The sequence below is a fragment of the Lissotriton helveticus genome, chromosome 9 (genome assembly GCF_964261635.1).
Source record: "Lissotriton helveticus chromosome 9, aLisHel1.1, whole genome shotgun sequence".
Taxonomy (NCBI): domain Eukaryota; kingdom Metazoa; phylum Chordata; class Amphibia; order Caudata; family Salamandridae; genus Lissotriton; species Lissotriton helveticus.
Window position 1 is genome coordinate 351,083,909 of NC_136070.1, and position 23,816 is coordinate 351,107,724.

Genomic DNA, 23,816 nt, shown 5'->3' on the forward strand with positions numbered 1-23,816 from the left:
GACGGCAGATTAGCCAAAAACCGGTCCCAGGATGCTTGTTTGTAGTCCAGGGAAGACATGGCTTGGCAGTTCAGGCTGGACTGTTCCCATGAGGCACAGGGTCAGACTGATTTGCATATGGCCATGTCTGAATTGAGGTGGCGGAGTGAGCTAAAGAACGATGACGGATTAAACCCAGATCAGTTGACTGGAGGTGTGTGCTTGCAGTGTTCAACACTCCGTCCATCATCCCTGTTGGTATTGCTTTATTTGCCCTAAGTTGGCAGGGTATGCCCAGATGTAGGTCCCTTGCTCTCTTTGCCACTGGATTCAAGCTAGCTTGGCTGATGACAGCTGATTAGCCAGAAACCAGTCCCAGGATGCTTGTTTCCGGTCCAGGGAAGACATGGCTTGGCAGTTCGGGTGGACTGTTCCCATGAGGCACAGGGTCAGACTGATTTGCATATGGCCATGTCTGAACTGGGGTGGCGGAGTAAGCTAAAGAATGATGATGGATTAAACCCAGATCAGTTGACTAGGGGTGAGTGCTTGCATTGTTTAACACTCCGTCCATCATCCCCTTTGGGATTCCCTTCTGTGGCAGCTGAAACAGCAGTTCCAGATGCAGAGAGACTGAAAAAGTGAAGTCTTTGTGTCCCTAAGACTTCAGAACAGGACACAAGCTCAATTTCAAGCCATTGGAGATCTTTTCCTCAAGCACGTGACAAAGCAAACAGCAAAGTCCTTTTCTCCTTTCCTTGGCAGCAAGTAGCCACTGCAGGTCAACCCCAGACAGCAAACAGAACAGGGGCAGTATTCCTCCTTAGCTTCTCCGGCTCTTCTCCTTAGCACAGGTTCCTCTTAATTCCCAGAAGGGATCTAAAGTTCTCAGGTCTGGGCCCCAATATTTATATCACAAAATTCTTTGTTCTCTGGTGGCAGAGAAGCCCTGTGCTCAGTCCAAACTGGTTCTGTTTTCCCTGGTGCAGCTTCCTGGAAGGAGGTGGAAACAGCATTGTCCTTGGCAGACTAGGCTCATTCAGTTGAAAGGAAATCTCCTCCCCCTACTCCAAATACAGCCCAGGGCTATTCAACGTAGCCCTGACTCATCAGACTCTCTGGAGCCACTGCCCCTCTCCAGCCCCTGTCCTCCAAAAGCCAGACATGCAATACACAAACCTAGCAGAGGCGCCCTAGATGGTTAAGCAAGAAAATACCTACTTTCTAAAAGTGGTATTTTCAAACACGGATTGTAAAAATCACCCTCACTAAAAGATGCATCAACATTCTGGGTTCAGGCATACTAAACTTTATTTTCCTACCTTGTTTCCAGGGGTAGTTATGTTTAGCTTATAAGATGTTGTAAACAAACTCCCCATTTGGTCCTATGGGAACAGGTAGCCTTGCAATAGTGAAAAACACAATTGGCAGTAATTCACTATCAGGACATGCCACACACACCAGGGCATTTCCTATCTTTCACATACCTCACCCTGCCCACAGGGGTTCCTTGGGCTTACCTTAGGGGTGACTGATATGAAAAAAAGGGAAGGCTAGGGCCTGGCAAGTGTGTGCACTTGCCAAGTCGACATTGGAGTACCAGACTGCACACAGGCTCTGAAATGGCAGGCCAGAGTCATATTTTACAGGCTGCTTCTGTGGGTGGCACAATCAGTGCTGCAGCACACTAGCAGCATTTGATTTACAGGCCTTGGGCACACACAGTGCACTGTACTGGGTTCTGACTAGTAAATCAAATATGCTAATAATGGAATCACTAATCCATAACAGCAATTTACAAAGGTAGCACTTGCACTTTGGCAAGATGGCGGCCGTGTAGACGGCCGGGAAAGCAGCTCGATTGAGGAGGTGCATAAGAATAATGAAGAAATGAGATCTCTGTAAACCCCTTACCGCCTTTGCTGCCTGAATGCCTGAATGCCTGTAACGATAGCGACATCCGCTGGAAACCGAAGACTGATCGGAGGCAGATACACAAGCGGGGATTGATCGCCGCTGGAAAAAAAAAAAATCCCGCCGCATGAAACTGACCTGCTGTCAGCCGCTGAAGCGGCTGTTGCTGGAGGTATTGCAGGTGACGAGGAGACGGAGAGGCGGGGCTGTCGGGCTGCTAGCAGAGGCGGAGGCGGCGGAGTTTGTGGTGTCTGCCCTCACTAGACAAGCGGCCCTGGGTCTCCTGATCAAACGGAGTGTGCTTCGGAGCAGAAAACCCCGCCCGGCTGAAACCCGACAGGCTAATACAAGCCCGCAGGGACAAGTGAGCTCTTCACAAGGTGAGGCTCTAGTGAAATCTTACGCACTGGAGGTTCCGTTGGCTCCGTGGGTGGGGAAAGTGGAGCATACTGACAGCTTTAGAAGCCCAGGAAGCCCAGGCAGTAAGGGGCAGTTTGGGCTCAAGGAGAGGAGGAGGGAAATAATGGCCCCGAAAATGAGCGCTACCGCTAAAGCTGCAGCAAGGAGGAAGGCAGCCGCTGCAGCGGAATCATCGGTAGATTTAGACGGCAACAAGAAAGGTTCTCCCTCAGTTAAAAAACATGTTCAACAACAACAAGGGAGCGGCAAACTGAACTCTGATTCCCAGGGCACCACCCCAATCTCTGTCATTTTCCAAAAAGTGAGCAAGAACAAACACTCCATGGATATTAAGGGTGATGTTAACCAGATCCAGTCACAGATTATATCAAAGGTGGCTGAGGGGCTCCCGGATAATTTGGAAGAGGGGCAGCCTGATACTGTTGGAAGCATAGAGGAGGTAGAACAGCAGGGAGAGGCTCCGGAAGTGGATCCCATTGTCAAGGTTGTGTTAATACCTCAAGCATTAGAAGAGATCCTGGAGGAAGATTCTGGGGGGAACCCCTGCGGCAAAAAGGAAGCCCCAAGCGAGGCATTCTTCTCAGTTTCAGAGGGTGGGGAATGGTCGGAAGATGAGGAGGACAGCTTGGAGCAAGAAGGTAGTGACTTAGAGACTGGTAGTGAACAGGATGAAGGTAGCCCCCCGAGCACAGCGGTGAAAACTTTGTTGAGAACGAAAACGCATGGTCAGAAGAGAGAGCAGCAGCCACTGACAAATACTGCCTCAGCTAGCCCAGCTGGGGAATCTGCACAAATGTCCCTTCTTGAAGTTATTCATCAGGAGATCCTAGCGCATCGTGAGGAAGCAAGACAGGAGAGTCGCAAATCTCAGGCAGCTGTCAGAAAAATACAAGGGGCGGTCAGGAAGCTGACTAAGGCGTGTGTGAATCTGGGGGAGCGGGTCACCAATCTGGAAGACAGAATTGTTTCTACTGAAGCGGAATCAGAGGCCGCTTCCAATAAGGTGGATGGGCAAACTAAGCAGTTAACTGATATACAGTGGAAGCTGGAATCTTTGGAAAACAGATCGCGTCAGAACAACCTACGCATTCTGGGAATCCCTGAAGGATCTGAGGGTACAGATATGAAATCATTTGTTGTAAAACTCTTTGAACATGCCTTTACTGACTTGAAGGATTGGGATTTTGACAGAGAGGTTCAGAGAGCGCATCGCACCCCTGCTAATCTTCATAAGAACACGAAAGAGGACGACAAACCTAGAGCGATATTAATTTTCCTGGGCAACTTTAATTTGAGGCAAGCTATCTCTGAGAGGGCAAGGCCAGATAAAAAAAAGACAGTTGATGGCTATACTTTTTTCGTTCGCCCTGACTTCTGCCATATTACAGTTGAGAGACGTTGGAGATTAAGGCAGCTGATCAAACCGTTCCAGGATAAGGGCATGCAGGCCTACCTGATTAATCCCGCCCAGCTGAAGATAATCAAAGATGGGAAAACACTATATTTCTCTTCTGAAATTAAGGCAAAAGAATTCCTGTTGTCATTGTCATAGGTAGCTTAGAAATGGGGCTAACTGGTTAAAATGTTAAAATGTTCAAATGAGGTGGAAATAGTGGATATAACATATATGTAACTTTGTCCTGTCAATTCACGTAAAAAGTATAAAACGGGGACACAGGAACACAGATAGTGGGGTGGAGTGAACTGTATTAGGTAAGGGGTTATAGTATTAAAATAAAAAATTGGGCAAAAAAAAAATATATATAGATATTTTGGTGAAAGTGCACAGGTTCTTCTCCTCAATCCGAGCTGCAAACCATCACGTGCACAGACCATCGGTCTGAGCGCCTCAGAACTAGGGGGTTGGGTGAGGGGGAGCTCCATTCTGGAGCTGGTCAAGGGGAGGGAGAGAGTGCAGAGGGAGGAAGGGGTGGGGGAGGGGAGGGAAGGGGGGGTAAAATCTTTGAAAAACAATGAGATGGAAAGGAAGTGGAACTGGGCAGATATCAGACACATGGTAATTAGTCAAGGTAGGAAATGCAAATACTTTAATAATGTCAGACATTAGGATTTGTACTATCAATGCTGGGGGGTTAAATGATTGGAAGAAGCGGCAGAGATTGAGTCATCTGATTAGATCAAATAATATAGACATAGTCTGTATTCAGGAAACCCATATCCCCTGGAATAAAAGAAGGATGTTGGAGATGTATGGGTATACTTTGGTCGGATGTTCATCGCAGTCATCAATGATCAGAGGGGTGGCTATTTTAGCTAAAAGTAACTTGGGTGGAGTGAAACGCAGTAAAACAGATGGTTCTGGGAGATGGGTACTGGTGGAGTTGAATCTGGGGTTCACGCTGTGTGCAATATATGGTCCGAATGAGGATGACCCAGGGGTATATGACAAATTAGAAGAGGAGCTGGCCAGTTGGAATGCCCCGCTGGTAGTGTGCGGTGATATGAACATCTCGGCGGACTGGCAGAGGGGCAGTGTCTATACGGGCCGCAAACGTAAAGTTAATAGGGCCATAAGTTCTCTGATCCAGTCTCATGGTTTGGTGGAGGTATGGGGAGAAAAAGTTCCCGGAGACCGAGGGTACACATATTTTTCACACCCGGCACAGAAGTATTCCAAATTGGATTACTTCTTTGTCACAACTGGCGAAATTGGCAGGGTAAACATTGATAGATTACCGAGAATAATTTCCGACCACAATCCCGTAATTCTGACGTATAGGGTCCCTAATGTACAGAGGAAAACATCTAGATGGACATTCGAAAGGAAACTATTAAATGACGAAAGGTTTGTTAAACATATTAAAAACTGGGCAAAGGAATTCTTCGAGTGTAATAGATACAGTGCTTCCAGAAATGGAGTGTGGGAATCCTTTAAGGCAGCATTAAGGGGTGAGACGATTAGTTTTGCAGCAAAACTAAGGAAAGAGGATAAAAGTAAGGTGGGGAGACTCACCTCAGATCTAGCAGGAATAGAGAGGTGTCATATTGAGGAAATAGCTTCAGGTAGAGATAGTGGGGAGACGGTCAGGAACATGGCTCGGGTTAAGGGTGAAATTTTAAAAATAATTACACAGAAGGAGATTTGTGAATACCAAACGCAAAGAGCAAGGAGATACGAGACTGGAGAACAAGCTGGTAGAGTATTAGCGCTCCGCATTAGGCAAGATTTAAATCGTAATAAAATTGGGAGGATTAAATATAATGGGAGTGAATATACAGACCCAAAATCTATAATGGATGTGTTTCAGAAATGTTATCAAAAGCTGTATGATCAGGAGCCAGGGGTGGTACCATTTATGCAAGATCAGTCTCCCCTAGCTCCAAGGTTGGAGGAGGAAGATAGGGCCCGATTAGAAATGGATATAACATCAGAGGAGATTAAAATCGCTTTGAATGAACTAGCAGCAGGTAAAGCTGCAGGCCCAGATGGTCTACCAATCGAGGTGTATAGGGCCCTGGGAGATGAAATTCTCCCCTTGCTCGAAGACCTTTTTAATGGAATAATCTGTTCAGGTAATATCCCAGATTCGTGGAAACAGACCAATATTGTCATCTTCCATAAGAAGGGAAAACCAGAGGAGAATCCAGGGTCATATCGTCCTATCTCGTTAATAAATACAGACGCCAAATTATACTCTAAAGTATGGGCGAAAAGGTTAGCGAAGATCATTGGCCAACTTGTCTCACCCTGGCAGCATGGGTTTGTCCCAGGGAGAGGTACTACCGAGCATACAGCAAGGGCAATCTCATTATTCGATGCGGCAGCTGCAACGGGTGGAGATATGGCCATGATTCTGTTGGATGCCGAGAAGGCTTTTGACCGTGTGGTTTGGGACTTCATGTGGGAGGTGTTGGTTAGAAGGGGCTTCGGAGAAAATTGCAGGAGAGCTATTAAAGCTTTGTATATGGATCCAGTAGCCAGAATTACCACAATGGGTTTTCAATCAGACGAGGTAGTGATCAGGAGAGGCACACGCCAGGGCTGCCCCTGCTCACCTATACTCTTCGCGTTATATATAGACCCGCTAATCAGGAAGATTCTCGCATCGGACAGAATATCTCCGGTGATATCTCATGGGCATACTACTAAGTTATTGGCGTATGCGGATGACCTGGCAATTGTTACCACCAACCCGCAGGCGGCAATGCAGGAACTAAGTAGTCTGGCTCAGGAGTTTGGGAACAGTTCGGGATACAAACTCAATTCAGATAAAACAATAATAATTTGTACTAAGAACATTCAAAAAAGGGATCAAAGATATGTGGACTCCGCAGTCTATTTAGGGGTAAAAATTAATGCAAACGTAGATAAGATTATTCAGGAAAACTATGGCCCCCTACTCGCCACAATTGATAAAGATTTGAGGAGGATTGATGTACTACAGCTGTCTTTGATTGGGAGGGTGAATGTTCTGAAAATGTCGATGTTCCCAAAAATATTGTATTTATTTCGTGCCATACCGTTATTAATTGATGAAGGCTTAATGAAAAAAATGGAAGCAGTGTTTTCACAATTTGTATGGCAATATGGCAAAGTTAGAAGATCATTAGCTCGACTTTCTTCACCTTTGGAGGGAGGCGGATTATCTGCACCTAATTTAAGGCTATACCACTGGGTTTGCTTACTGCTGCATATGAACCATCTACTGTACTATGATGCTCCTGAAGTACCATTTGGTACCCACAGAATCCCCACAATTTATGAATTAGTAATGGGTGAAAAAGCTAGGGGGGTCCTAATACGTGAAATTAATGTTTTGTATTTTAAGAGGAGTAAAAGTAAAGTAATGTTAAGTGCATGGGGTGCATGGAAGGCGCTGTTGAAATTTCTCAAGATCCCTAAAATCAATGGTATAATAGACATTTGGAATTCAAGTCCGTTCCAACATCTTGGACAGAATAGAAATAGTGAATTGTGGAAGAGCGTGGGCATTCGGTCTTTGGGGGATGTTATGTGTAAGGATAATCTCTTAGGGTTTGAGGTTTTGCAACAAAAATTTGGTATCCCATCCAATCATTGGCTGTTATATAATCAGCTAGAACAAACAGTGAAGGCACTTAGACCTAGGGTGTCTATTCAGGAGTTAAATCCGATTGTGCATTACATAATTAAAGGGGGTAAGAAGATTAAAATAGGCTATAATTATCTTTTACAAGGTCTGGAAGAGGATATTGGAAAAGTTGAAAGCGCATGGGCTCAAAAAATAGGGGACCCAGACGTGGATGTGGACTATGCGCTGGCATTAAACAAGAAAGTACTAAGAGCGACTAATTTGAAAGCACAACATTATAAGATGGTCTTTAATCTTTATTACACCCCCGCTAAGCTGTATCAATGGGGAAAAAGGGATACAGATAGATGTCCAAGATGCAGCCAAGGTCCTGCAGATCTAATGCATATGTTTTACTCCTGCCAGAATCTTAAACCCGTTTTAATAGAAATTGAGAAGTTTTTATCGGGGCTGCTAGAGTGTCAAATTCCTCTATCCCCAACCACTGTTTTGATTGGCAGGGATGGAAATCATAGAGTTGGACCGGAAGCCGAAGCTTTTATTTTTCTGTCCGTCGCTGTTTTTAGAATTTTAATTGCGGCGGCTTGGAAAGATCCGGTAGCTCCTACATTTCAGATGTGGCTCTCGAGATTGCTTGGGACACATAACATCGAAGATTGTCTATATAATTTTAAGGGTAAAAAGAAGAAAGACTATGGTAAAAAGATTTGGGCTCCCCTTAGTAACTGGAGGAAAATAACTGGCTGAATAGATCTTAAAGGGTCCCTGCATTGTCTGGTATTTAATCTGGCAAGGTAAGCTATTTGAACTTTGATAACCATTGGAAGCTGTATAAAACTACCTATATTTGTATACTTGTTTTAATCCTTATGTCTAAACTGTAATCTTCTCTTTGGCTGATATTTGTAAAGTTGTATGTCTGTTTTATTGAAAGTCTGATCCATCTCAATAAAAATAAAAAAATAAAAAAAAAGGTAGCACTTGCACTTTAGTACTGAACAGCAATGGCAACGTGTCCAAAGCATCTAGACCAGCAGAACAACACACAGCAAAAACACAGGAGGCAAAGGCAAAAAATGCAGGAGAGACCCACACCAATGGTGCCAGGTCAAGCAGATAGATGGATAGATAGATAGACATGTAGATAGATGGACAGGCTGGTAGCTAGACAGTTTGATATGGACAGACTGATAGCTAGACAGTTTTTCAGACAGGTACATACATAGACAGAGAGGGGAATAGGTAGGTGGATAGACAGGTTGGCGGATAGACAGGCAGACAAACAGACACGTAGTTAAACGGACAGGTTAATAGATTGACAGATAAATAGATATATAGACAGACAGACAGATAGAGAACTTGAAATAAATGGCATAGCTTCACTTAGTGACATAATAGTTCAATGTCTAAATAAGCACAACTTACATGAGCACTAAAAGCAAATTAGAAAGCCATTCAAGTAGGACATACAGACAAAATTGTTTTAGAAGTATAACTGAAGTCCTCAATTAAAATAAATACTAGCATAACATACATGAGTACAGTTGTAAATGTACTTCACGGTGTGAATGCTAAAAAGAGGATAAGTTCATAAAGAACAGTTTCAATGGACACAATATGGTATGCTGTGAAATAACAGCAGTCAGACAAAACGGCCTGCTGTTATGTAGAGATAGTTTTTTTTCTGTGGGTCTCTCCATTGTACACCATCATTTGATAGGCAAATGAGTATAGGTGCATTTTGTAAGCCATACCCCCCTTCCCTTTTTTTCCACACTGTTGAATATCTAGACATTAAATAAAGATAGCAACGATTCTTAGGGAGCCCATTTGATCTCTTCTAGGTCAAATCTCCTGACCGACACTCATATAGACACCAGAGCCTGGCGGGGTAGAAAAATGAGAAGTCGTTCTAATTAAATGGCTGCAAAAGCCATTCGTTAAACCAGTTCCAACCAGGTTATCCACTCTATTTAGCTAGCAGAGAGGAAATCTGATTGGGGAACACGAGGACAGTGACTGGGGATTATATTCATGCCTATAGACTGCATAATACACCCTGCACATTCATAAACAAGCCTATAGCCATAGATTTAAAGAAGATATCATCACATTTAAGTACATAGGTAATGTATAGTGCTATAATCATGAACTTGGGAAGATTTACGCCACATTAGAGGCCTTACATATATCCTGAGGAATTGTTATTAAAGGCTGAAGGTATCTGCAACCTGTTCTAAGAGTGTGCACACTTACTCCCTAAGTAGGGCTAACAATCTTCACAAAAAGATGAAAAAAAATCACTTCTCCTGTACCCTGTGTTTGGTAATAGAGATTGTTCTGTGGCTAATTATTGAACCATTCAATGATGCTTTTTGACAAAATAAAGCTCGGGCTTTATATGTCAAGCAGCTCTGTTTATGTTCATGATGTTCTTTTGTAGTCTGGGGTTTTATTGTTAAGTTAGCAATGGAAGATAAAAACGTAGAGAAGATAACATTAGAAAGTTAGAAACACGGGAAAGATACAACAGGTCGCATGGTATGCCATCATGGATTGTGTCCCTCTTGGGGTTTTAGTGCCTTGGGGATGATTTTATCTTTAGGGCTACTGTCTATGACTATAACTAAAACGTTCAGTTATCGATCTTTTGAGATTGTAATGAGCCAAGTGACACAAAGCATTGTGTACATTTACTTACCATTAACAAAGACTATGGGTGTGGGCAAATCTTGATAAATAATATACCCCCACTCCTGACCTCCACATTCTGCCCAGTAACACAGCTAAGTTTAAATCCATGCCTGAGATATTGACTCTCATTTTTGTCTGACAGCAATAAAGAATGACACTGAAAGAAAGTTTTGTTACCAGCAACTCCCAGTCACATTGAAGCTGATCTATACCATATTACAGGTATAATTCTTCATCCATTTATGTATTTTTAGAGAAATTTCATGTGTAGACTGTATGATAATGCATTAACATGTGCTACTGCCCTTGTAGGAAATGGCTAGGTTTGAGGAGCCAGACATTCTCTTCAATATGCTGAACTGCCTGAAGATTCTTTGCCTTCATGGAGAGTGCCTCTATATGGCCAGGAAGAACCACCCTCGGTTCCTTGCCTATATCCAAGACCATTTGCTGATTGCCAGGTACAGATCTTAGTCTTCTATTGAAGTCACACATTGATAATTGCGGAGCAAGTAATTGCAAAATGACTACAGTGGGTGATAAATTCCACTCCGCGGGTGGAGTTCGTGGAGTTTTGCCCACTCCACGTTCCAGCTGAAACGCAGAGCTCTGGCAAAACTTGCAGTTTTACTATCCGTCGTGCACCTCCATACACATTCTTCTCACATCAATTGTCACACTACATTAACTGCAATTTGCGCTTTCTGGATCCTCTATGCACTGGTTATACCATTACATTTTATATAATTTAAAGTATGTGAAATCATAGTAGTCATAAGACTTATGACACCTAAAATGACATAATTTCTCAGAACTGAGTGCATGCAACAGTGACAATTGATGTGAGAAGAATGTATATGGAGGTGCACAACACATAGTAAACTAAAGGTGGTGCTTAAATTATAAATGTAAGTTTTCACTAGTGGTGCATAAATTATAAATGTACGATATAACTATAACTTTATAATTTCTCCGGTTTGTATAGATTGAGTTGGGTTTAAACAAACTTTTCCTAACTATAACTTAGCTTTAACCTTTAGTTTTTTCAATAAATGTACAAAAAAAATTGTAATAAAAATGTGTTTCACATCTTAGTGTTGTGTAATTTTATAGAGTGTTAATAAGTACAGTGTATTAGAGTATGGTAAAGGACAGTTTCTTATAGTGTAGTGTCATAGAGTCTAAGGTTGTAAATGAGTAGTCAGTATGTGATTGGCTAACGGCTGTGTTATCAAAGTTAAAAGACAGCCATGTCGTTTTTAGTACAGTTTGGCAGCATTCTGCATTTCGCTGTGTTCTGCGTTATGGACTTTGATATAGGTAAGTAGTAGGTAAAGTGTTAATGGGTCGAAAAATGTATTTCTAAATGCATTTCTATATATTTTTACAGCAGATTCGAGAGAACTATGTATTTTTCAAGTAGCACAACAATTTGATTTGTAGGTATTACCATGATACTCTTTTGTGCATATTTAAAAATGTTAAAATAGGAAATATGCTGTAATACACTATATTAAAAAAAATGTATTCGAGGCACTACATTTAAACCAAATACCTGTAAATATTTTTGCTTATGTATTACCACTTTATAAAAAATATTAAACCTAATACTTGCTTATATTTGTAGGCATAACGCATAACACAGCCAAAGTGTACCTAAAAAACAACATTGCCTGCTTTAAGTTTTGTAAATGCAGTCATTAGCCAATCACATATTGACCTGTCATCGCTATGTACTGTGGTACTTCCTTGACAAACCATAAACCTTTGCAAAAGAACTGCAACAACAGATATCTCTAAGTTAAAATGTTTTATAACTTAAAATATACTTTCCCTACTTACCTGTAGTTCCCAAAAGGATCATCTGTGCACCGTAATGTATAATCCTGTAAAATTTCATTCAAATCTGTCCAGTTGTTTTCAGGCTACGCATGCCCCCAGACGAACATATAAACCTTTGCATACTCCACCAATGTAAAAAGAGAAATAGATCTAAAAAGTTTCTTTGAGATTGTCAAACGGGTGCAAAGTTATCAGCAACCATATTCTTGAGGAATTCCTATACCTGGGAATCCTAACAAACAACTACTAACATACACTGGGTAGTTATAGATAGGCCTGCATTTCCATAGGAAATGTGTTTTTTGTTTTGCTAACAGCTTTGGGGGCGAGTAAAAATAGGGTACCAAAATGCAAAATCCCAATGCATTTTCCGTAGACTTCTTTAGGCCGGGCTACAGTAAAATCTGCTGAATATAAATACACCAAATTTGGCACGAAGCTAGACCGTGGTACCCATGTTGCAATTTTTGTGAATTAGTGTAAATGTGTTTAGTACTTTTTGTGAAATTAAGGTTAAAAGGTAATTGTTTGTCTGGACAGTTGGATTCGAGGGACTCTTGCGAGAGTTTGTGCGACCCAATTTTATAAACTAAAGCTTTCTAAATGGCCCAGAGAGCCTTTTTTTCCTTGGACCATCTTGCTCTTGCAGAAGTCAGACTCCTGCCGGAATGAGCATTCTCATTGGCTGCAAGCAACATGAGAAAAAAATGCTGCTTTCAACCAATACAGGTTTTGGAGACTTCGTTCCCCTGTCCTCAAGTTGTATAAAAAATGATATAGGGGGCAGGGTAGGAATATCCAACCCCCAAACAGGTTCCATGCAGGAGACCCAAAGGGACCCCCCTGCCCCCTGGGGACAAAAGAAAAATATGGCAATTTTGCCACAATTCCACAAGATTCCCGGCGCACAAAAAACAAATGGCAGCCCGGGGCTGCATTGTTCAATTAAGGGGAGAGGGACACATCCTCTGGGGCCCAATTTACTACTATGGGGTCCTCAACTTTAAAAAAGGGACCCTTCCCTCCCTCAGTCATTAAAGGCCCCGGGGACGACATTCCCCAGAGACAGTTCAAATACTGTGTCGTGGGGAGACCACCTACAGGGCACAGTGGTTTTCCTGCCTACACCGGCATCAGCATGGGTAGGGAAACTTCTGTTTCCTCTCACCTGGAAGGAGCATTTTTAAAACTCCCGCCAAACTGGAGCAAACAAAAGTCTACTACCACAGGGCAGGAGCTTTAAAAATGTGCCTGTCAGTTGGGAGCAGACTTGTGATCTGTTTTGAAACAGATTAACAGATTGCTCCTGCCCACAGGGAACAGCATACATATCTGCTCCCTCTGGACGAGAGCAATGCTAGCCCCCACAGAATGTGGGGAACTGGCTTGGGTCATAGGGGCCCAGATGTGCCCCAGCAGTGTGGGTGCTTTGAGTGCGCACCAGGGCATTCACCTTTAATTAATGGGGTTACGTGACCCACCTTCCCTTTTTTTTTAAATGGCCTGCGGTATTGGGTCACTAGGGCCAAATAAGGTTCAGAGATGGGGGGGGGGGGGCACAAATAACCCCTTCCCTTTTAAAAAAAAAGACAAACCTGCCCTGGTAGATGGGGTTCTCAGGGTCTAATGAGGCTCAGGAAGGGGGCTACATGGCTGCTCCCCTTAAAAAAAATATGCCTCACAGGGTGGGGTCACCAGGGCCTAATGTGGCTTGGGGAGGGAGGAGCCACATGGCCTCCTCCCCTTTTTTATTGGTAGGGCCCTTGGGGTTGGATTCCCTGGGCCTAATAAGAATCGGGGAGGGGACTGGTGGCCCCCCTCTCCATTTTCATTATATTTGGCCCCGGAAGAGGGGTTCCCCGGAGCCTGAAAAGACTTAGGAGGGGGACTGCATGCCCCCTCCCCTTAGATTTTGGCCTCAGGGGATGGGATCCCTGGGGGCCCAAGAAAGCTTCTGTAGGGCGACTGTAAGTCCCCTTCCCATTTTTTATTGTATTTGGACCCAGGGGATGTGGTCTCTGGGGCCTATTATGGCACTGGGAAGGGGGCCTAACAAACTTCTCTCCTGTTTAATTATATTTGGCCTGGGATGGGACCCAGGGCAAATTAAGGGTCAGGGAGGGACGCCCATGCCCCCTCCCCTTAATATATATGTTTTGGCTCTAAAGGATGGGGACCCCTGGGGCCTCCTCGGGCCAAGCCCTGTGATGAACCACCCGCTGTACACAGTCAAAGGCTGTGGTCAGTGTGGGGTTGGCTGCCTGTGGGGGATTGGATGCAGGACCTGACTGGAATCATGCACCGGCACCCACCCCCACAACTCGCTCAATGAAAGGCATTGCACAGCGGGAGGTTTGCTGCCTGCAGGCATGTCGGCTGCTTCAGAGTGGTTTGGCCACAGGGCTTGGCCACAGGCCAGGCCTTCTTGTCAACACTGTGCTGTGCAGGGCGAAGGGCATGCCAAGCCTGGGGTTGGCTGCCTTTGGGGGCTTGCCACAGGGCCTGGCCATAAAAAAGGAGGGGTTGTGCTGCTCCCCTCTCCAAGCCCTATCATGACTAGGGGACCCCATCCCCTGGTCCAAATTGCATCATTAAGCGGTGGAGGGTGTGCAGCCCCCCTCCAAAGCCATGTAGGCCCCGGTACCCCATCTCAGGGCCAGAAGTGTGTACCCTGTTGCCCATTCGAGGCACCCACAAACCATTAAAAAAACACAATGTTAAAGGAACGTTAAAGTTAGGTGAATGTCAGTGAACGTATTAATGTTTTGAACTTAAAAAAATATAGATTTTGACCAGTTATAGCACGCACTGCTCATGATCTCACATATTATATCACTCATGACATGTTGTATGGCATCATTTATGACAACTGATGACATCTCAAATGACATAATTGATGACATCACCCCTTTTGTGCATATTTCGGCCCTGGCGGTGGGCTCTCTGGTGCCTATAATGGTTCAGAGAAGGGGGACTGCGCTCCCCACTCCCCTTTATGTAATGCGGCCCTTCGGGTGGGCTCCTTGGAATATTTAACAGCTTGAGAAGGGAGCTGAGCGCCTCCTCCCCTTAATGAAATAATGCAGCCCCGGTGCGCCATTTTATTTTTATTAGCAAATACAAAAAATGATTTTCCTATGTACTGGCTGACCTAACTTTAACTAGCCTATTATTTTAACTACCCAGTGGCGACCCCCACTGGCTAATATTTATAAAGAGTATGCTTTTCCAATTCCTTACAGTCAGTTAATACATTTAGAAAAATATGAATGTGTTCATTATCCATTATAATATTTTCAAGCAATATATATAAACACTGTTTTGTGCAGAGACAAAATCATTTTTACTGGCCAGTTATCATACATACCAAAAGCAACTTATACAGAGGAGTTGCAATTAAACTAACCTGCTAATGTATTTCATTATTTAGGCACATATACACATTTAGTGGCAGGCTTCAGGTCTTGGATTTATTCAGAATTGAGAACCTTCCTTAGGACCCCATAAATTAGAATGTTCAGAATACAGTGCAGTCTTTGCCATAGCTATGCCATCATTGGTATATGTAGTACATCCTGCTGGTTGTCTATAGAATATTTCTAAAGATATCTTATGACTTTTGGGCTTTTCTTCCTGTAATACAAAATGCAATGGGTGATCACATTCTCAACTTGGACTCATATCAGCCTCTGCATATTGTGTCTAATGTGTGTTTTATCCAAGCACCCACAAATGCCATATACATACAGAAACTACAATAGACTAATGCATGTATTTTTCCGCCATGGGCCAGGCTCAATTTTAAACACATCATTGTAAACACTTTAATGGTAGGAAGAAAACAAATATGTCAGCATATACTTTGTCACTCATCGCTTGTTCTATCCAGTAGCCCTCATGCCACGTACTTCCATTAACTTTTCAGTTGCCCCCCTCTTGAGTTCTCATTGCATCAACATATGCCTCATTTCAGAAAGGCAGTGTTATCACTAACTGGGAAATCCCACATACTGTGCCTGAGGCCCAGTTAAGTGTGCACTCAGTTTGTGGGTTGTCACCTAATCTGGCGAGATTGCCAAACCCAGTGTACAGCAAAATCAAATGATTTTAACTTGTTTTACCATCCAACCATACTTAACTCTTGTACTTGGAATTCATGACAGGTTTTTATTGACACAATTTAGATTCGGCATATTCCACAGAATTGTAAGTTTCCCAAAAATGCACGACTGGCACCGGGAACTGAAATTGTGCCCATGTGATAACGCTTCGGGTCAATCCACCATTCATGTACTTTTATTCTGTACATTTTTTTGCGATTTAAGAAAGACATGATTGTCCCAATTTTAAAAACTCTGGGGATCAGACAGTGCTGCCCGGTGTTTATTGTTTTACAATATCTAGATAACGTCCACTCGGTAAAGAGAATATCAATGTTTTTTAAAAACATTGTTCATCTAAGAAAAGTCTTAGCATATGACTATGGGCGTTTCTTTGGTCCCCACATATGTATGTTCCTATTTAATGATTGTATGAACTAACAGCTGTTTTATATTTCGACTTATATTGTGATCTCTTTTAAAATCAATTTTATCCGCTTTTATTATTGTTTGAATCATAAATCGAATAAAGTTGTGATTGAATTGAGAATTGCCTACCTAATCTTGTTGGTTCACAGTTTGTGGAGGGTTCTGAAGTCGGACTTCTCCCAGCTGTCGTCACTGGGTGTGCCGCTCCTGCTCCATGCCCTCTCCCTGCCCTATGGTGCAGACATCTTCTGGACCATCATCAACACCAACTTCAACAGCAAAGATTGGAAAATGAGATTTGAAGCAGGTAATGTTACTGTTGATGAATATGTCTTGCGTGTCGCAGAATGGTAGCAAACTTTTTCTGATCTACAGAATCCTTTAACAAAAGAATAATATTGTTAGTGTGCAGCAGTTTGATTAATAAATCGTCTACAATTGAAATGAAGGTTTTTATCAAGTCCTACCTATGAAGTGTTGCTTGGTTTGAATATTCCTCGCTCATATTTTATTATTTTTTTATTATTTATTAAGAATTTTTGTATAGCACTGGCCAGACCCGAGGGTATCGGAACGCTTTACAACAGATTTAAGCAGAAATCACATAACAAAGGCATAGTCCAGCATAAATGCTCAGAGAACCCAGTGTGCTGAGCGTCATTGAGGTGGGGAAGTCCTGAAACAGCCTCGATGAGCGCACAGTGTCTTGGGCTCAACCTCATTCCAGGAGGAGGGAAGGAGGGTGGGATCTGGGAGGGTGGAAGAGGTAGGTAGAGGTGGAGCATTGTCAAGGGGCTGTAAGGTGCCTGAAGAGGTAGGTTGACGTGGAGCATTATCGAATGGTTGCAGAGTGTAGGAAGTGGTAGGTTGTAGTGGAACATTGTCAAGGGGCTATGCTTTCTGCTGTGCCCCAGACAACATCAAGAACATTGTATTATATGACAAATCCCAGCACTTCAGATTAGTATATAAAAAGTAACTGATGGGATGTCTGCAACTCCTTTCCCCTGTACCTGAGTAGGTCTCCAATGTCTACTTTATTTCAAGTTAACCTCTGTCCTTGAATGATGGATTTTAGGCCGTTACCTGTTCCTGATTAGTACATGAGTATCTGACTCCTTCCATTTCAGGTAATTTCTATACCCAATTGGCTGCTTAGTTGCCATTTCATTTCCAATTCAGGTTCTTTCCTCTTCTAGGCTGGTGACCAAGTGTTTTATTTAGAGTTTGGCGGATGGGTTATTCCATAAAAATGTGATGACTATCCTGCCTGCTATAGTAGAAGTGCCTTGGATTGTACTACCCTTGTGACCTTGTTACAGAGTGAAAGGGACATCCACCATGTTTGTGACAGAGTATACTGTCCCTCAAACTCTACATAAGACCCTTAGTCTCTAGACACCATGCCGTGTCTGGTTATCAGTGGTCCCTAATTGTTGGATAACTACTTACTCCTTTTCATGTCAGGTTGTTCTCTGTACCTGAATAGCAGCCTAGTCCCTCCCCAGCTCATTTCCATTTCAGATTATTCTCTCTGACTGATTGGTGATTGAATATGGTGCTCCTTTTGATTTCAAGTTATTCTCTGTACCTAATGCTGTCAGTGGTGGCCTATGCAGATAAGTGCGATGGGGCGTGACAGGGGTGGGGAGGTGTAAGTGACTACAGATAGATAGTGAAAATGTAATTAATAAATAAAACCACTTACCTTGCGCTGACCACATCGTCGACTCGGCAATGCGGCAGGCGCAAGGTATGTGGTTTTATTTATGTATTTATTTATTTTTCACTATTCTGTCATTTGTCACTTTACAAACCCCTGCCCCACCCCCACCCACCGCACTTAACTGCATGGGCCGCCACTGGATGCTGTACTGTTGGTGGATGAGTTCTCGACTCAAGCATTTCTTATCAGCCTCTGTTCCAGCAAGCCACTTTCGGCTTGTTTGAACCCCTGGGGACTCGTATGCTGGACCTTTAAGCGCCCCTTGTCCCTCCCTATTTTTGAGACCCTCTGTTCCAGCCTTGTCCTATGGGCAGCTATTTAACCAACGCAGCTCTTCTATTGGCAGATAATCCACTATTGGTCGATAAATCATTGTCAGCGAAAGAATTGTTGATGTGGACAGTTACATGATGTTTCCATTCATAAATTAAAATGCATGTCACTGATTATTACCCCCTTGGTATGTTTTGCTAAATGACTTCAGCCCTGTCTTGTGGAGATTGGCATGATGCTCATGGCATCAAATGCTGCCATCAAGAGTGCCTCTGACACCGTCTAAGGCTTCTCTTCAATGGGTTCACCCACAGAGGCAGACAGGCGGCTGAAGTCTCATCCCCAGGCCTCGCCCACGTTGGGAGTCTCCTGACTTCACTCCTTGTGTTGCCTTTTGTTCATTTTGTTGGTATTATTCCTGCATTTCATTTTAATTCCTTGTGTTTCTGGCCACTACAAACTGTAGTCCAAATGATCAACATATATTCTCAACGTCCACAAATGGCCTCCTGCCACAAAGATTATCATCATTAATAGCTTCTAAAATTAAACAATGGTTACCTTGTGACTCCATTCCACATGGGAAACGGCCATTACAACAAAGCCGTTTCCACGAAATCGTTAACCACGCATGCAGTACAACGCATGCGTGGTTACCACGAAAGCCTTTACCACGCATACCTTTACTACGAGGTTTGTAGTAAAGGTATGTGTGGTAAAGGTAAAAAGTAAAAAAAGGGGGGCTTGGGGGGTCTCCCCCCCCCAAAAAAAACTCACCGGATGTCACGTCGGGTTATGTATTTTGTCAGCGTCGTTTAAGAGAAAACGGAAAATAAACTTCCGCTTTCTCTTAACGACGTATGACGTCACCACGTAAGCAATCGATGTAAATGTTATCCGTGGTAAACGAATTCCGTTGTAACGCATGCGTGGTAAAGGCATGCGTTGCAACGGAATTCGTTGTAACGTCATACATTCATTCCACATAGGCTGTGTACTCCAGCCCTTGTTTTTTTATTAAACAAACTGATGTATTCTGAGACATGTAGTCGTAGTTTACTTCAGTTGGTCCAATGGAAGAACCACACCTGAGCACAATAATGTGTAAATGAAAAGTCCAGGACTGTAGCAATGGCCCCTTTTTGACAAGAGTTCCACTGGGACCTTAAAAAGGCCTTTAATAATCTTATTTAATTATCCATGACTTTACGTTGTAAAACTCATTGTGACATGATTCACTGGACTGTCTCTTTAAGAACAGCAAACATACAAGGTATACCACTAAGCATTGTTTCCAAGTAACCCGCAGCTCCACACTGGGTAGCATTAGAAGACCAGCAGCATGACTCAGAAGACACTCCATTAACACAGTTTACCCTTCAGAAAAAAATCACACCACACAGTGACTTTATCAGACTGCCAACTTTCCAGTCCTGACCGCATGATGCTGGAGTTCACAATTGAACCAGACCTTCTCAACCACTGATTCTAAACTCTGGAACAGCCTGCTAATTCGCCGTAACTGTGGAAGCCCTTCAAAAGCACACTACCTTACTTTTATAATTCCATGAGTTACTTTTCCCCAAATTGAGGTCAACACGTTAAACTAAGTCCTCACCGTAATATGTGTATGCTCCAAGCTAACATGTGCAGTGGATATTACCTGTCTTTGTAAAGTGCTTCCGGGTTGGCGCTCAATAAATGCAGGATCTTCAGAACTCTCTGCGCCACCTACAGGGCTTCCTACATATACACACCACTGCCATTCTTGTTTAGAAACGGTGACAACACGCTTGTCACTGTGTTCCTGATTGTGGGCCACATCAAGTGACAAAACTAGTCGTCGCTCTTTGCCTTGGTGGGTCACCTCCAAGACTGACTGTCTGCTCCTAAGTGCCTTTCCCAGTCAGGCACCCCTTACCTTCTGACACACACAAGCTGCTTCTTGCTGACTGCTGGGCCTGTTGAACGTCCCTGTGTCTGCCTTTACTTGCCAGAACATTCAATCCTCTTGGAATTCCCTGAAGGTCTCCAAACAATCCTTTCACAAGACTTCCCTCCACCTAAGACTAGATCAACCCTGATGTACATTAAACCCTCAATGTGTCACAGCTAAAGGTTTGTTTGCAAATAAGTGAATTACTCATTATAGAAAATATGCAAGTTAACAGCATCTTGAGTCTAGAGTTAGAAATGGACATAGTGTATGCTTAACATTTCTGATTTCAGGACATTATTTTATTAAAAAAACCATGGGCCTGACTACGAGTGCCCTGAAGGGACAGGTAACATTTAACACACTCAATAAAATCCAATGAACTAGGGTTAAGAATTTATAAGGTGAGATAAATAGTACATATTCTGATCATTTCCCTTTCATGGGGAATAAAATGCGCATTTTAGCGCCAATCACATCAAAATCTGCATGCCAGCAAATATATGCCCCTTTTCCTCAAGAGTGCAATCCCTCTGCAGATGTGTGTTTGTGCAGGGATCACAATTTTCAAGGACACTTGGAATTGGAACCTTTGTGTGCTACAACACGGTTTGCTGTTTTATCCATTAAGAACTGTGTCTGGGAAAAGGAACAGACTCGCAAGCAGTGCTTAATTTGAGCCGGTGGTTTCCGGTGTTCAGCATTGGCACTTAATTGCCTGAACCTGCACTTATGGCAGCAGCCACGTGCTGGCGCAGTTTGTGTAATTTAAAGATGAGAAGAAAACAGTTGTTTGTTCATTCCATATACATTAAAAAATAACTAATACCTGTCACCCAAGCCATTCTTGAAGCTTTGGTGGCCTTGAACAGTCTGAATTGTCACACTTCAGTGTGATGGTTAGTAGTTCTGTAAGTACAGTGGCATTGTGTGGTGTAAACTGTGGTGACATTCTGACGAGGACCCCAACACTTATGTTTTTTTTTTTACAAATTAAGCACTACTCACATGCAATATAAAGGATTCCAGGCAAGCCGGTGCCTCGGATGACTGGTACTGGTTTTTCGGATACAGTCCCCTGGCATATGAATTGTCAGGGTGGAGCTTATTTGCACTCAGGTGCTATTTTGCACCCTGATAAATAAACAAAAAAATCAAAATAGCCCTGTGACACTTTCTGCCTCATGCTCCACATTGTAAGCGTACGCCAACGTTTTCCGTTTTGTTGTGAATAGCACAGTAAAAATCAATGTATTTTGTCCAAATTATGAAAATTCACAAACACTGATTTTTTTCTGCTTCAACCTAGCACCCACTTGCTTAAAAAAAATCGGGCAAAGTAGCACACCGTTGTGGATAATATGGTACTAAATACCGCCGATAAGCCAATTAGCACATCCGAACAATTTGTTATCTAGACTTGCAGTTTCGGAGTTTTCGCTCAGAGTCCTTTCCACCTCCGCTGTCCCCTGATTAATTCCGATAGTCATATCTTGTTGGGGCTGTGATGGCCACCTAACCCTGTGTGTTTGCGACAGCATAACCTGTTTTGCTCTTGCTTTGCAGTGGAGAAGGTAGCGGTCCTGTGTCGTTTCCTTGACATCCATTCTGTCACCAAAAACCATTTGCTGAAGTATTCGCTGGCTCACGCCTTCTGCTGTTTTTTGACTGCGGTGGAAGACGTAAATCCAGCGGTGGCCACAAGAGCTGGACTTTTGCTGGACACCATCAAAAGGCCGGCTTTGCAGGTATGTGCATGGTTTGTTTGATTGTGTGGTTCAAGGACACAGACACGCGTCTATGGTTGTGCTTCATATTAGGGACCGATTGTCTGGGATTGCTTGTTGCAGGAAAGACACAGGGCATGTCCAAGGATTGCTCATCAAAGAAATAAAGCAGAAATGTGTTTGGTGTTGCTGTGCCTGTTTCGACATGTATTGAAGTCACTGTTTTGTAGTTCTGCCCCCAGCACCTCGTGATATCTGTGTTTCATATAATAATTTTCTATTTTCACTTATTTTAATCTTCTTAAATTTCTAGCTGGTGTATTCATTAAAGTAAGAAAGTTAAGCAAAAAAGAAAGCCTGGGAAATAAAACTGTGTGCGGAGTTGTTAGTATTACCACGGAAGCAAAATGGCTTTCTATGACTGTTCTATGTGTTAGAGTGCTTTATATGACGTCTAAAAGAAATAATACAAATCATTCCAAAGTAACAAAGGAAAAAACACAATCCCTCTTTTAATTATTATAATTGAATGCATCCACTGTTCTCAATTTGCAATTCATGCTAGCGGCCACTAGATGACAGTAGAAGCCCGTGGATATATTTGTCTCCAGCAAAGAGTAGCGTAATCAACCACTGGAATTGCTGTAAAATCATTAGGTCAGCCGTTAACCACGACCTTTTGATTTTACAAAAAAATGTATAATATACTTACTTGAGGAGCTTTAAGCCTCGTCTCTTCATCTATTGGTCTGTCAGTGTGTCATTCACATTTTTCTTTCGCCCACTACAGCATACATACATCATGGGACAAAGAGTCAACCTGGTCGCCTCATTTTGAGAGACTGCGTGTTGCTTTCTCACAAGAAACACAGCAACACAAGCTAGTTCCTACCAGTGCCAGTGTTTTTGTTTTTACTTTATAATTACTTTAGTGTTGCATAAGTGTTTAGAGCTTGGTGTGATAACTGGAGGCTTCTGATGTGCATTCCATCTTCATCCGATCCCATCTCCTACATTTCTTACAGAGTTTTTGATTTTCGGGCTACTGCTGTTTCATAGCATACCAAATCAGATTGTATCCATTTGAAATTGTTCTGCATTGAGTTATCCTCTTTTTTTACTTTCTCTCCTTTATTTTCTAATTTCTTCCTTCTCCTTCTTTATTTCCTTCCTTCATTTGCATTCTCTCTTTACCTTTATTTTTTGCCTTCTTTTATTCTTTTTCTTTCTCTTTCTCCTTCTCACTTTGTCCATTTTTTCTCTTTCTTCCTTTTTCATCCTTTTCTTCTCTTTCACTTTTCTTTAATTCTTTTCTTCTTTCTTTCTTCCATTCTCTCTTTCCACCTTTCTTTCTTTCCCTTTCCTTCTCCCTTTCTCCTTCCATCTCTTTCTTTCATTATTTCTCTTTCCCTTTCCTTTTTGGCTGTAGCAAATGGTTTCTTTTTAGATTGATGATGGCCCAGCATAAACAATGATTTGCAAAAACATTGGCAAAGCAAAATAAGAATTGCCAGAAGGCTGGTGGCCAATACCAGACGTATTGGCATTGCCAATACTTGTTTTTTAAATGAAATTCTGATTATATGTTTCTGAGATGGGTTCTGTTTTGGATCCTAGAATATTTATGTTGTATAGTTTGAGTTTCAAATTCTAAATATTGCTAATTTCGTTTTTCACTACAGCAAGGCCAATCTCTCCCATAGGTTAGCATTGGAGCCACCTTGTACCATCTTACAAGTGTAT

The 23,816-nt window shown here is 42.7% G+C and overlaps 1 protein-coding gene across 1 annotated transcript in view; it reads left to right on the forward strand.

The window, feature by feature from the left end:
* UNC79 (unc-79 subunit of NALCN channel complex) overlaps positions 1-23,816 on the forward strand; it is a 641,854-nt gene that overhangs the window by 289,750 nt on the left and 328,288 nt on the right. The window contains 5 exon segments of the mRNA XM_078660089.1: positions 752-760; positions 10,183-10,262; positions 10,353-10,501; positions 16,561-16,718; positions 21,913-22,094. Coding sequence (XP_078516215.1) covers positions 752-760; positions 10,183-10,262; positions 10,353-10,501; positions 16,561-16,718; positions 21,913-22,094 — 578 coding nt within the window.